Source organism: Syngnathoides biaculeatus, chromosome 13 (genome assembly GCF_019802595.1).
Source record: "Syngnathoides biaculeatus isolate LvHL_M chromosome 13, ASM1980259v1, whole genome shotgun sequence".
Classification (NCBI taxonomy): domain Eukaryota; kingdom Metazoa; phylum Chordata; class Actinopteri; order Syngnathiformes; family Syngnathidae; genus Syngnathoides; species Syngnathoides biaculeatus.
Window position 1 is genome coordinate 13172275 of NC_084652.1, and position 15348 is coordinate 13187622.

General features: G+C 40.5%; 2 protein-coding genes across 2 annotated transcripts; one reads left to right on the forward strand and one right to left on the reverse strand.

Moving 5' to 3' along the window:
- Positions 1-3329: 3329 nt before the first annotated feature.
- rps28 (ribosomal protein S28) lies at positions 3330-4962 on the reverse strand. Its single transcript, XM_061839340.1, has 4 exons — positions 4864-4962; positions 4543-4590; positions 3590-3712; positions 3330-3454 (listed from the first exon to the last, which is right to left on the reverse strand). Exons 1-3 carry the CDS (start codon positions 4900-4902, stop codon positions 3590-3592), a joined length of 210 nt encoding a protein of 69 aa, XP_061695324.1. The 5' UTR covers positions 4903-4962; the 3' UTR covers positions 3330-3454.
- A 1568-nt stretch (positions 4963-6530) lies between these two features.
- On the forward strand, positions 6531-13002 carry si:rp71-39b20.4 (potassium voltage-gated channel subfamily V member 2). The gene is made up of 4 exons (XM_061840367.1): positions 6531-7057; positions 7988-8621; positions 9838-9963; positions 12467-13002. Exons 1-4 carry the CDS (start codon positions 6531-6533, stop codon positions 12782-12784), a joined length of 1605 nt encoding a protein of 534 aa, XP_061696351.1. The 3' UTR covers positions 12785-13002.
- The last annotated feature ends 2346 nt before the right edge of the window (positions 13003-15348 follow it).

A 15348-nucleotide genomic window follows, 5' to 3' on the forward strand; every position in this document is an offset into this window, starting at 1 on the left:
AAACAAACAAACAAAAAAAAAAACCCAACTGCAAAACATTTGAAATGTCAAAAGTCCAAGTACACTGAGAGCCTTTTATGAGGAGCTTTTTTCTTTTTGATGGAACACATTGATAACAAACTCCCAATGTGAGGATGCATAATTATGGAAAGCTGTTTGATATCATAGGCAGTGTTGTACCCAAACAAGTTCATTTTATGAATTTGTTTATATCTTAAGTGAACGTTCTGCCCCCACCGTGACCCCCATTTTTTGCTTGTCACTGTCTGTCTTGAATAATTGCTCAAATGGCCTTCATGAAATCATAGTTGCACTGTTTCCATAAATGCCCTTGATACTAATAGATCAAAATCACCCAAACCTGAGGTAGAGCGCCAGCATTTCAAGAATGTACACTCCCATTTCCACAAAAAGTAAATAGACATACTTCAATCGGCATGTTAGTGCAGGCCATCTGACAAACGAGCAAGTCTGGAGGCTGATGGGTCGCCAAACGGCTAAGAACAAAAAATAAACAAAAGACAGAACATAGTGAGTACATAAAACATTTTTGTTTTCTTTTTGTGTCATAATCAGGCTGAGGAAACTGCAGTGCTTTCCAACATATTTTGGAAAATCTTAATTGCTTTTACAGTGAATCCTGCATCATTAAATTGCTGTGGCTGAAAACGCATCTAATCAGTTTTTTTCTGCACAGCCCAAACCAATAAAATGTTTCCTAAAGCAAATTTATTTACACAGTGCATTTCATAGCCAAGGTACCAATGTGCTTTGCATGATTAAAAGGTTTTTGAAAACAAAGAAAAAAAGCTCATAAACATTTAAAAGAAAGGAGAAAAAAATACAAGTAGAGTACAATTAAAATATTTAAAACGAAAATAAAAAGCAAAAGTTTTTAAACTGGATATAAAAATATTTATAGTTGGGGCTGAGATCACTTTTGTTGGCAACTTATTCCATTTGTGTGAAGCATAATAAAGCCAAATGCTCCTTCACCATGTTTGCTTTGGACTCTGCGCTCCACTATTTGACCCAACTCAGTTGATCTCAGAGGTCGACTGGGTTTGCATTTCGTGAGCATTTCTTTCGTGTATTCAGGACCAAAAGCATTTAGTAATTTATAGACCAGTAGCAGAACTTTAAAATCTATTCTTAAGTTGACTGGAAGCCAGTGTAAAGCTTTATAATTGGAGTTATATGCTTTGACCTCCGTGTTCTGGCCGGCAGCATTCCGAATGAGCTGCAACTGTTTAAAGCTCTTTTTGGGGAGTCTAGTCGGAAGACCATTACAATAGTCAAGTCTAATTGAGGTAAAGTATGGACGAGCTTTCCCTAGTCTGCCAGAAAAATGGCAGCCTTCACTCTGGATTTGTTGTTCGGATGGTAAAAGGCAGTTTTAGTAATTGATTTGATATGCCTGTTGAAAGTCATTTTGGAATCGATCAGATCACCAAAGTTTCGGACTTCGTCTTTGTTTTTTTAAGCTAGTGAGTCCAGATATTTACTAACAGCAGTTCTCTTTACTGCGTTGCCAAAAACAATTATCTCAGTTTTGTTGTATAAATGAAAACATTTTTTTTTGCTCTCATCTGGTTGTTTTAGAGTGACACATGTTCTTAATTGAACTCAAGTCATCTTGAGACATTGCTAGATAAAACTGTCATTTGCATAGCTATGATCGACCAAATTAAAATTCTGAGGAATCTGACCCAAGGGCAGTATATGTGGGCTGAACAGGAGAGGTCCAAGAACTAACCTTTGAGGGATCCCATTGGTTATCACCATTCGATGAAATTGAACACTACCAATGGTAACAAAATAACCATTCATAACCATTTAAGGACTGTCCGATTCACTCCTACATAGTGAACATCGGGTAGAATGTTGGTAAGGTAGGAATTTGGTTTAACTTACTGAATGTTTTTCTCGACCCCTTTTTGCAGAATGTCTAGTGCCGAAAATAAAGTGAAATTATGTCACCGCTTCTCTCCCAAAACAGCTCGTAAAACCTCATGCTTACAATTTAAATGTCATCCTGAATGTATACTTGGTCAATTCATGGAGTAAAATTAAGCTACAAATGTGGATTATTTCAATAAGGAATAAAAAAGATGTTTAAAGTGCAGTGTAGTTATTGATCCTTGGGTTTTGTCACAGTTTAAGTCGTGGGATTTTTTTTTAAAAAATTGTCTCCTTTACCATTTAAAATGAGTAACAATGAACTTACCAGAAATACAAAAAGCAAAAAAATCTTAACAGTGAAAAAACATGTTAAAAGGTTGCGAGATGGGCTTCTTTATAAGAGAAATGCTGTCCTCTGCTGGTGAGGGCAGACAACGTTCAGGTCTGCTTTTTTCTGCAAATGTGACACTAATTTAACACATCTTTCTTATAGTCTGCAGAAATATCCACACAGTGATTAAAAAAAAACAATTTTAGCTAAAATTAAAGTCTGGCATCTCTTCCACACGCCCACAAAAAACAAATCTCTATCCATGCTTCAATAATCCTTTTTTTGACAAGTTGGTATAAGAAATTGCCAACTTTTTTCGCCATCTTGTGCAATGAAAAAAAGGTAAAAATAAATAGTGACACCTATGTGTGTGTTGTGTATTGACCAAAAGGATCTCCTAACCATCTCAATGATCATAGTTTGGACGAAACTCCAAAAGGGCGAGCCCACATTAGTTGTGTTTAATATGCTAATGATAGAGGGAGGTCTACAAATAGATATTGGGCACCAGGCAGTAACTACCAGTTTTGCCATCCAGACTTCTTTTTATAGGTTCAAGTCACAAACACACATTACAAGGATTCCAAAAGCTAACACTATGTTTACAACTACATACAACACACGCTTTTCATACTTGAGGCATAGAGATGTTTCAATAAATTACATTTTATTTCAGCGTTGCAATTCCCTAAGTGCAACTCACAAATTAGATTCATCCAAAGCAAGAAAATATTGTACCTTTCCCCAAGGACAATATCATCCATCAATCAATCGCCCTGGCTGCTTATCCTCACTATCCCAGCTATCTTGAGAAAAAAGGCACCTGACACCCTGAATTGGTTGCTATCATTTCAGTGTCACATCATTGACAGTTTCATAATAACGTTCTAATTTCTTGAAGGTAAAAATCAGAATATTTTGCTGAGTTTTTCCCAATTGAATTACTGCAAAAGTCCCAAGTTTCCATTTTCTTGAGATCCAGCAGTACACTCACTAGAACTGTCACTAATACCGAGGGACGTACATTTGAACTTGTAAGCAGTGAAAAGTCAAACGGTAACTTCCAAAAGTGTAAAAGTAAAAGGCATACACACCATTCTCTCAATTGCCACATTTATTTGAAAAACATTCCAACAAGTGAGATGTCGGCCTTGGCTAGTGAAACTTGACTAAGTCGTCCGCTTCAATGGCTTTTGGTCAGCAGCATCACTTCAGTAGGCTCTGTGGGGGGGAAGAGAAGCAGTCAGAAAACAGGTAACATTCTCATTGATAAATATTAGATACAGTGCAATGGGGTTTGTAATTGAGCTAAAGAAACACTCAATTTACTGACTGCATACGGTGAGGAGAGCCCACCTATCGCAGCCTCCTGGCTTCTCTTTCAGACTCCAAAAGCGTCAGCACATCTCCTTCCCTGACGGGGCCCTTCACGTTCCTGATGATTGAACGGTTGCTGTCGTCCATGAACTCAACACGGACCTATGAGGAACATGGCACATTCGTTCTTAAAGGCCACAAGTATTTTTAGAGCAGAGATTTCCAACCAGAGACCACCGTGTTCCATGGGAAACTATCCAATTTCACTAAATTTGTCCAAAAATCTATTTATGAAGTACTAATTGTGTATCTTTGCTAATTTGGATATATCAGTGATAGGCAGATGGCAGACACAATCAGTATTTCAGTATATATAATTCTTGTGATTTTTTTTTTATTTAATGGTGTACCGCGACATTTTTTATTTCGTAAAATATGTCCCTTGGCACAGCAATCATTGCTAAACACTGTTGTACAATAGTGAACAAAAAACTTAGGGCACAATTCACGTTTGAGCAATTCTATAATGACCACATACCAGTCGTGGGGAAACTTTTCAGCTCAAAGGCTGCATTGAGTTTTTACAAAACGAATATTTGGGCTTGGTCGTTCAGAGATCAGCTGTACAAAATATAAAATAATCAACATGCAATAGGTAAAAGGAATGGCAATTACAAATGTACAAAAATCATCACGTAGTTGAGCAAAAACGGTTTGGGAATTCATAGGTATGGTTAAAGCGAACCCAATCTTGCATCCGATCGTTGGAGGTGTAATTGAAATATAGATCAAAACGTTTTTTTCCCCCAGCAAGGAGGGAGCTCGAGTAGTCACTCTTTGAACGTAAACATACCAGATACATCGAACATTTTTAGAATCATAACTACCAAAAGTTGTAATTACTCAACTCCAGACACTTAAATAATAAACCAGATATATGAATACACGCGATATAATAATTGAACCAACATTTCAGCGTTAACATGGCATACCTGTGTACATTGTCCCTGGGAGCCAGTTCTCCCAAGTACTCTTGTAACCTTAAAAAAATGTAAACAAAAATTTCTCAATTCATACTTACAAGATCATAAAGAAAAACAGAAACCACGAGTCAAGAACGAAACGTTAGCTTAGCTGCGCAGTTAGCACTGGAACCAACAGGCCTTCGAAACGGACAAACGAGCCGCTAACTAATCCGGCCAAACTACATCGTTTAACTCAAAAATTTCGGATGGTTATATGACAATAGGGTCTATATTATGCAGATATAGACATTACACGGATAATTTTCAGTTTATCCGAGGCTTTCTTACTCTTGCGAGCTTAATCGGCTGCACGCGGCTGGCGTCCATGTTGAGAGGTTCGACCGGAAAGGACGTCACAGAAAACGCGGAAGTAATGTAAAACAGGCAATGACGTTCACGTTTTTTGGATATTCGTTGATCAAAATGTAACAGTTTTAAGATTAACTGAGGGTGTGTGTGTCAACTATGTTATTTTAAAATTCTATTATATAAAAAATAAACTATATTACAATTAAAATGCTCAAATTTACTATGCCAGTTACCATTACCATTATGGTACAGTATTTACACTTGGACTCTCTTACAGTGTGTAGAACGCAATACAATGGAAAGTGAACTGCATTCAAGTATCATTATTTGAAAGATAAATCTGTGCATACAGGTTACAGATGAAAAAAGACTGCAAACTAAATGTAATCTACTTTTCTTCCACTCACAGACACAAAAGGCTTACTCGAACAAATAAGCAAAACTTTTAGCTTTAATTTCATTAATATTTTCTGTGTCAACACTGCAGCATATCTCATGAAAGCATGCAACTTAAAATTTTGAAACTGTGGTTTTCAGATGTTGTCATTTTGGGACCCCTCATCCTTCCATCCATTTTCTGGACCACTTATCCTGACTAGTCATGCATGTGCTGAACTCCCGAGTGGTACAGTCAGTTTCAATAATGAGATAGTTCTTATGTTTTTGAAGCTCTCTGTGGACCATGGTTTGTGTTTCAAGATGACGGATAAAATGACAGGAAATGCCTACTCGAACATCTGAACTTTATTAGGAGGTTTGTGCTGAATTCCATTTAAAATGAATTTGACTGGTTAATTTTGAGCATAGACACGTTCCCGTTATTAAGCAGGTGTGCACATTTTTGCAACCACATTACTTCAGTTGTTTAAGATTACTTTCCTTTATATTTTTTCCTCCATGTTAGAGGTCACAATAGTGGAAAATATATTGAAACACATGATCCTGGTGTAATTTTTTTGCATCACAAAAACCTGGAATTTGAACACAACAGGAACAACTAGACTTTTTTTTTTTGCCACTCAAATTATTTTTAAATATGGGAAAACTCTCTCTCTCTCTCTCCTCTCTCTCTCTCTCTCTCTCTCTCTCTCTCTCTCTATATATATATATATATATATATATATAATATATATATATATATATATAATTGTACTTTATTATTCTTTCATTTTTTTTACATAAACATGGATTAATTAATGGCAAATATCCACTTATGCGTCTTTGAACAACCAATGTAATATGCAACATTGAGCCGGATCGTCTGCCTTTACCATTGGCATGGAGTCGGATGCCTCGCATCTTCGTTAGTAATTCAACGCCATCATCCCAACACTCTCGTCGTCGTCAGAGCTTCAAGCCTTAAATCACAACACTAATCCCTGTGAACAGTATTTTTAACTTGCGTTTGGACAGAAAGAGCAGCAATAGGATTAGAGAATCAGTGAGGCAGCTGAATCCCTAACTCATGCATTTGATCTTCTTGCACACTGAGAGACAAGCACTGAAGCTTTTTCAACCTGGAAGCATTTTTTCCCCCCCACGGAGGACAACATTCGGATTTAATGCTGATTTTGTGGAATATTGTTGTTATCATCCATTGACTTCACCCAAATAATTTGGTTTGTGTGTTGTGAGGAGCCATCACTATGGAGAGTATAAAACCCAAGTTGAAAGTGCTGAAGAAGCGGCGCTCCAGTCTTTTTGCAACGATAAAACGGGACAAGAGTTTTTCACAAAGCATAGAGGAGCAAGAGAGCGAATTCCCGTTTTCCCAGGACAGTTCGGTGAAGTTATGGACATCCATGGACAACCTGGAAACTCCTGAAAAGCAGAAAGCTCCGAGCACTGACGCAACAAAGCTGAGGAAACCAAACATCGTCAACCTCAACGTGGGCGGGAAGGTGTTTCACATCCCCAAGCATCTGGTCCTCCGATACCCCAAAACCAGGATCGGGATCCTGGCACTGTGTGAAGACCCAGCCAAGCGTCTGACGCTGTGTGACGACTACAACGTTCTGAACAATGAGTTCTTTTTTGACAGAGACCCAATGTTTTTCCACTACATCTTCCACTATTATTGCAGCAATGTCTTGTGGGTGATGGACAGTCTCTGCCCTGTCAACTTCGAGGAAGAAATGTCCTTTTGGGGGCTAAAACTAAAGGACACTCCGAGGTGTGGTATTCTCTATTACAGTATTGCTAACCCTTAAATAGCCTTCTCTGACCTTTGGGCAAGAAGTGGGGTAAATCTTGAACTGGTTGCTCGCCAATCACAGGGCACACAGACAAAACCATTCACCCAGACATACAAAAGAATATTTTGGCTAAATTAGAACAGTGGTAACAGTGTTCAAAAGGGGAGCTTGGTCAAACCTGAAAACTGTCTGTGTTACACCCACATTTGCAGAAACCTGCACCTGTTGGTCTTCAAATGGTTATGGACGAATCTCAAAATAATCGTGACAGTCCACATAATATATAATGTATATGTATTTTTATTGGACAGTGTTCATGGAGGGGTCTTTCCTGTGTCTTTCCTCTATGTTTGCACGTTTCCCACAGAACCGTGCACCTGTAGGTCTTCCAAAGGTCATTGGGGAATCTCGAAGCAGTATTAAATCCCCCAAGAATAATTAAACATACAGTACTCAACATAAGGAACAGAAGTAGCCTGGAGGACAGAATTTGCCTTAACATGGACACGAGATACTAGTACTGGCAAAAGCAAGTACCTGCTATCTATCAAAAGTAAAAATACAGTTTCCCTTTTCCCTAAAACATTGACCGAGCTTTAATCATCCATTCATTAAAGCCAAACAGGGTGTTGAGAAAGTCTGAAAAGATCTGTGGTTCATAATTTGATACAGACAATTGCAGTATTATGAAGATATTCTTGGCCCAGGTCAAAATTGATGGTATGTGTGCATGGGCAGGCAGCGTGGCATGGCTCGTTCACGACACAGTGCTTGGCAATCACTGATAAGTCGTACCTTGAGTGACGAATGCCCCAACTTAGCTTGTAGCATGGCTGATTTTTTTGTTTTTGCTTTGTGAAAGGCACATGGAATCATTGACTCGCAGTACGTCTTCTCGTTTTCCTCAGGTGCTGCCGTATTCTTTTCGAGGAGAAGGTGGATGACATAAGGGACCAACTGAAGGTCAACCAGGAGCTGATCGACGAGATTAAGCCTCACCAAGACGACGAGGGCTACAAGACCATGTTCCTGGGCAACATTCGGAAGATGCTCTGGGACTTGATGGAGAACCCTTACTCTTCCATGTCAGCCAAAGCGTTTGCTGTGTTCTCCAGTCTCTTTGTGCTCATCTCCATCGTTTCCATGACGATGAACACGGTGAAAGAACTCAGGCAGTACAAACTGGCCGGCAAAACCTACATGGAGTGGGTGGAGATCGCCTCCATCCTTTTCTTCACCCTGGAGTACTTCTTGCGCTTGCTTACCACGTCCGACGTCAAGCATTTTGTCAAGAGCGCCCTCAACTTTGTCGACGTGGTAGCCGTCATGCCGTACTTTATCCAGATCATGTTTGAGATGTTTGTGATCGATTCGGAGGACCTCAGCGCACAGGAAGATTTGAAGGCCATGGCGAGGGTCAGCAAAGTCAGCAAGGTGCTCAAAGTTGTCAAGTTGATGCGCATCTTTCGTATCCTCAAGCTCGCCCGTCACTCTACTGGCATGCGGGCGTTTGGCTTCACTATTCGCCAGTGCTCTGAGCAGGTAGGAAGCAATGACAAATAAATTCACATTTTATTATCATTTAAATGGGCCAAAAATATGTATTTATTCCAAAAAATGGACTCTATTTGTGTTCATATAACGTTCATGTACTTGTTAATCCGGACAAAAGCCAGAGACATAAATCATAAATCCATATCCAAATCCAACTGAAAATATCAAAAGATTTTTCTAAATGAGATAAAGCCCCCCAAGGCTCTCAAAACCTCGTTATGTTGTCATAGATTCAAGGTGTTCAAATGTAGCCAGTGATAAAATTGACAGGTACAAAAACTGTCAAATCATCCATCCATCCATTTTCTTAGCCGCCTATCCTCACAAGAGTCACGGGGAGTACTGCAGCCTATCCCAGATGTCAACGGGTGAGAGGTGGGGTACACCCTGAACTGGTTGCCAGCCAATCGCAGGGCACATGGAGACAAACAGCCACACTCACAATCACACCAAGGGGCAATTTAGAATGTCCAATTAAAGTTGGATATTTTTGGGATGTGGGAGGAAACCGGAGTGCCTGGAGAAAACCCACGCAGGCACGGGGAGAAGATGCAAACTCCACACATGCTGGTCTGGGGATTGAACCCAGGACCTCAGAACTGTGCGACCAACGCTTTACTAGCTCATCCACCCTGCCGCCCTGTCAACTCAATACTGTGTCATGATCCTGCCGCTTCAGCATGAGCTGTGCAGGTGCCCGCGCGGCTGCGCTGATTGGGAGGCGCACACCTGCTCCTCATGCGGGCTGATCATCCCCTGTATCGATAGGACCCGGTGACGACTGGTCCTCCGCCAGTTCGTTGAGCTTTATGTCCCGTTCCTGCACTCTCGTACTCCTGATTGATCCTGTGTGTACCGACCTTCGTCCGTTCTCCGACCAACCTTGTAAGCTTGACTCCTTGATCCTTCTCCCTGCGTTGATTGTTTCCCCGTGTACCGACTACTGCCTGCCCACTCATCCGTTCTCTTCGCCTGACGTCACAACTACCGCTGCTGCACCGGACTGCCTGTTCGATCCCCGACCTCTGCACACAATAAACGTGTCTCTTCTTGAACTACCTTGTGTCTTCCGAGTTCCTGCATTTGGGTCCTACTCTCGTTTCTGATGGGACGTGACAGACTGTTCTATTTCTAAAACAAAATTTTCAAACATCATTCCTTTGGGTTTCCTGGGGACCGTCCTAATTGCGCAATTGTCTTTTAGGTGTGCTGTCTGTTCCTTTTCATCGCCATGGGCATCTTCACCTTCTCAGCTCTGATGCATTCAGTGGAGGTGGACCAGCCCGGAACGCCCTTCAGCAGCATCCCAGATGCTTGGTGGTGGGCGGCGGTAAGGATGCCAAGATTCTGATGTGCTTCTTTTCCCCCACTTAAATTATTCATTCAAATGTGATGGTGTACCCAAACTCACCTGGATTATTTTTTTGGTACATGGTGGCTCCCGTTTTTGGCATGAGAGGATGCCACAATAAATAAATGATTTTATAATAAACAACTGCATGACTGACACATAATGTCCTTGTTCATGGCTTCTATAAATGCCAAGAAGTTCACTGGACCATCAAACACAATTACACTTAATTGCAAAATGTGAAGCTATTCTGAGAACTCCACTGCACTTCATCCCACGGTTCTCAACTTTTTTTCAAGATGTCCCTCCCATAACAGTGCATTATTTAGAATAAAATGTTTCTCGATACTCTATGTCACAATGTCCATAACTTACCAATACATCACCCATTTTAGTTTTAGCTACAGTGCACAGTCTTGTTAAAAATTTCAGTACCATTTTCCCTTGTCATTTAAGGACTTTTTTTTAGAGAGGGGGGAGGACCCAACGGCAGCTGATGATTTATGCAATGCGCGTCTAATCCACTGTAGTACAGTCTAGGCTGAGTCAGTGATTACAGTTCTAGGAATTTAGAGCTCATTCCTAAAAACTTCATCAATTAATAATGTGAATGAAACGATAATACAGTTGTAGGGGTCAACAACCGCAATAAAAAAAACTGTTGAAATCATCCACCCATCCAGTTTCTGTACCAATTAGTCAGTGAAGGGTCATATATTTACAGTATAGGAAGAAGTTGTTTGCTGACCAGACCTGGCGAATTATGTCTGTGTGTGATTGTGTGTGTGTGGTAGTTTTGGCACATTCACGGCCAAAACAACAGCAAAATCAAATGCAATTTATTGCAAATTATTGCCTCAAGTTAGAAAAGGGTTGAAATATCGGTTGGTGACTGCCTTGTGTCGTCTGATGGGTGAATTGGAGTCAAAAGGAATTAATGTTCATGTTTGAGTGGCGCAACTATTGGCCCTAGGCGGAAATAAAAATATGGAGTAAAAAAATAGACAAGCAAGAATGGATAAATACAACCTAAAGGTAGCAAACACGCTCTCAATCATTGCTATGTAATAAAAGTATCAATCCCGCTTCACGTAAATACTCAAGTAAAAGTAAAAAGTACGGCACGTCCTCTGACAAGTACAATTTATGATAATTCTACTTGAGTAAATGTAACGGCGTATTACCCACCTCTGCTTAGAGTGAGGAGCTCTTGTCTGGTACGGGGATGCATTTCCATGAATGGATTAGGAAATCAGAAAACCTCGTACGCATTCCTAACAGAGACGATGTGGGCAATCAGTGTAGAAAATGCTGTACTTTTTATTTTTTTTTTTTTATTTCTGCACTCTCATCAGGACCCTTGCAAGAACCGCTCTGAATTGACCGTACCACAGCTTTACGATTAGTTTACTACGGACCCCACTGAGAAGTTTGCAGTAATGTAGTCTGGAGGAGGCAATCTGACCTCAAAACTTAAATGGGTTAAGAATCAGTGGTAGGATTTTTGCACAAAGCACCATGGGAAGAAAATAGTTTCAACATTTTGAGCGAGTTAAGGTAGTACAGGGTGTGTGTGAATCTTTTTCAAAATATTAACATCAACTAAACATAACTGTCTTGTGTAGTATCCCTGAATGCCAAAGGAATGAAGAAGTCGCCTATTTTTGAGAGGAAAAAGTCATAATGTTGCAATGCCGAGGGGATATTTTTAGAGGAAAAGAAGTTATGATGTAAAAATAACTGCTGTATTTTTTCATGAAAAAAGAACATACAGAACAAAAGTGTATTTCATCACAGTCAAAAGTAATCATTTTATGAGAATAAAGTTGTATACTTTCTCAAGGTAAAGTTGTAATATTATGACATTAACCCTTTCCGGGCACGGGTTGCAAATTTGCATCAGCTTTGATATAATATAATTTTAAGTCCAGAGTATCATTTTCTGAAAGCATCAGTTTTTATCTCTGCAAAATTGTACTTGGTCCAGAGAGGGTTAAGTCAAATCTCAGTAAGGGAAGGAAGCCAAATTTTAACAAATGAAATTTTAAAACACAACTTCGGTCTCTTAATATTGCATTTTTTAGTTATTGAAAAGATCTTATTGTAGAAAAAATATGCCCTTCATTCTAGTAGTAGTTTTAGCTCACTCATCTGTTATTCATTTTTATTTACAAATTATTATACTTACCATTTCAGTGTAATTTTATCGTTTTGGATGTGACCCGCCCCACCAAAAAAAAAAAAATAAAATAAAATTAGTCTCTTAATTTCTTACGGGTTACAGAATGCATATTTACTTAGAATAGGCCTACCTAAAATAAAATGATGAGCTTTTCTCCAACTCATTTTACTCCATTCACTCAAAATGGAGGCGTTTGAATTTTGCATTCGAACATGTCAAATGTGTTCCTTTCCAGTGTACTAAAATGTAAGCAATTCAAAAAGCAGTTGTGTTTGAATGTGGTTCTTCTCCTTTGTCCAGGTGAGCATTTCCACCGTGGGCTACGGGGACGTGGTCCCAATCTCCTACCTGGGACGCTGCGTGGCCTTTGGCTGCATCTCCTTCGGCATCATCCTCAACGGCATGCCCATCTCTATTCTTTTCAACAAGTTCTCCGACTACTACGCCAAACTGAAGGAACAAGAGTACACGTTTTCAAACACCGAGCGCACCTTCCAGCTCAGGAGACGTCTGCAGAACAAGTGGAACAGCTGCTTCCAACCTCAGGTGGAGGACTCCGACGATGAGGTCCACTATCGGCCCAGCGGAAGGCAGACTACTTTCGAGGGGGAAGAGTGAAAAGCAGCCTCGCTCACACTAAATGGCCTTAATACGCACGGGTCTCCAAAGTCCAAGACCCCCATCTGCTGCCGACTGTGAACAATACAAAGGAAGAAATAAAGACAGCGATCAGACAGTACTGGCGCTTTGTCGGACGTGTATTTACAGTATGGAAATGGCAATGATGATATGTGAAGTGAAGGTTGACATAACATTTTACTAGAGATGTACAATTAAAGAAGAGATATTGTGGTGTCTCAATGAAAGATCGCTTTATTCAATCTAAATACACAAACGATAACGTTTACGCCACACTTAGGATCCCTTTTTGCGGTTCCGAGTGTGACATTTCTAGTGACTATTTATTTATTCATTTATTATTTGATGAAAATAAAGTAGAAAGGGGCGCACGGTGGTGCAGCTGTAAAGCATTGGCCTCACAGTTCTGAGGACCTGGGTTCAATCCCAGCACCGGCTGTGTGGAGTTTGCATGTTCTCCCCGTGCCTATGTGGGTTTTCTCCAGGTTCAGTCCAGGGTGTATTACGCTTCCTGCCTGCTGACAGTGGGGATTGGCTCCAGCACTCCCGCGACCCTTGTGAAGATAAGCGGTCAAGAAAATGGATGAGTGAATGACTAAAGGTTGAAATCTATCAGAAATCCAGATGACCCCTTGTGTTACCTCCCACCACTAAAATCTAGAATAGAACTTTTCATTGGAGGGTCGGGAGCAGCTTGTCTCCGTGTGTCCAAATGTCGAGCTGAAAATGTGGGCCAATGAATCGCAGCCATGTTTCCGCCAAGTGTGCATGGTGTGCACCGAAGTGGCGAACAGGGCAGCAGCAGCAGGGCGCGCGTGCGCGAGTATGCAAGTCAGCAGCCATCAACTCCAACAGTGTAATTTTTGTTGTCAAGGATTACTGGGATTTGCACTTACGACTCCCTCCTGGCCAGACAAGGACATACTTTAGCGTAATCATGAGCCGCGCTATTTTGGAAGCACATGTAACACGTCTGATCAAATGTGTAATACTCATTCTTGCATTGTTTTCTTTATCGGTCATAAACTGCTTTAGTTGTGAAATAAGCTCTTTTTCAGCATTGCAGTACATATGGTAAATTGCGCAGGTGACCTGTAAGTACTTGGCATAATCCCAACTTGCTCCATATACAGTAATTCCTGTTCAGGTGCCAAAAGTGAGTTGGGCCAACACCTCGCGCTGTACTGATGGCTGTGTTACCTCCTCTCATAAGTTCATTAAGCCCACTTAGTTACACAAAGAACACAATGTGTCATTAGGCAAAGAGACTCTAACATTTGCTTATTACACTGGCGCAGGGGTCGGGAACCTATGGCTCGCGAGCCATACCTGGCTCTTTTGGTGGTCGCGTATGGCTCGGGGAGCCCTCATAAAGACATACTGTATACATCAGGGGTGCTCAATGTGTCAGTTTTGGTCGATCGTGTGATCTTTTTTTTTTTTTTTTTTTTTTTTTTAACATTTGGCAGCTCACCACGTACTTTTCTCTAACAACGAACTACTACACGGCCAGACGCTTTTCCTAGTTTACATTGCACCACCCCCCTCTGCTCTTAAAGGGATACACTCATAATTACAAAGCTTACAGTCCTTACTCACTAATTCTATCAGCCAAACTGTTGCTCGTTGCAAGTTACAGTACGTTCATTGGCACCATGCAATACTTTTAACATTAGCTTGCAATTCAAGCAAAAAATAAAGATAAAAAAATCAGATGCAAGACAGATTGTAAATAGAAAAACTCAAATTGGGTCACTCATACCTCAAGGTTGAAACTTTATCGACAATTGTCAAGCCTCAGAACCAAACGTGACGATTTAGAGAAGTTTCGGCCAGGACGAAAATCTGAGGCGTCTACACCCTGACAGCCACTCGTAAAGTCCGCCAGAGCCAGGTCGAACCTGCTGTCTTTACAAAATTGGGATTTGCATTTAAAATACTTGTACAAACTTTCAGGACTATTCCGAATCAGATTTTGTTTTCAATAGATAGCAGAGGAACAACGTATACCTTTGTTAAATGTATGCTGATCATATAGAATGTTCCACACAGGAATCAGAACCGGGAGTAACTTGGGATCTGCTGGTAAAGGGTGGTAAAGAAACCATCCCCCCTGCTCTACTAACAGAGGACTGACAAACTCGAAATGTGGATTTTCACAATTTTTGCCCCCATTTTTTGGATGGATTTATCTTTTTTAGCTGGCCCGTGGTGAGTCTGGAGACAGAGATTGTAAATCTCGCCATCTCTTTCCTTGACATCTTTTTGCTCTTTGTACTTGGGTCCAATTAGATGCCATCCATCAATGGGGTGTCAAGATAAGATGCAGAGGAAATGCAGTCTCAAGGGAAATAGTGACATGATATTAGAAGTTCCTGCAGACATTTTGTCCAAGTGACAGGCCAGCAAATGTAACCTTGGTCCAACAGACGGCACACATTTATTAGAAATTTGGTCAAAACACTTTATTAGCTGTACTAAAGTAAGTGTGTAAAGGACACAGAAATCATGTCCAAGATGCCGACCTCACACCATGAAAAAGA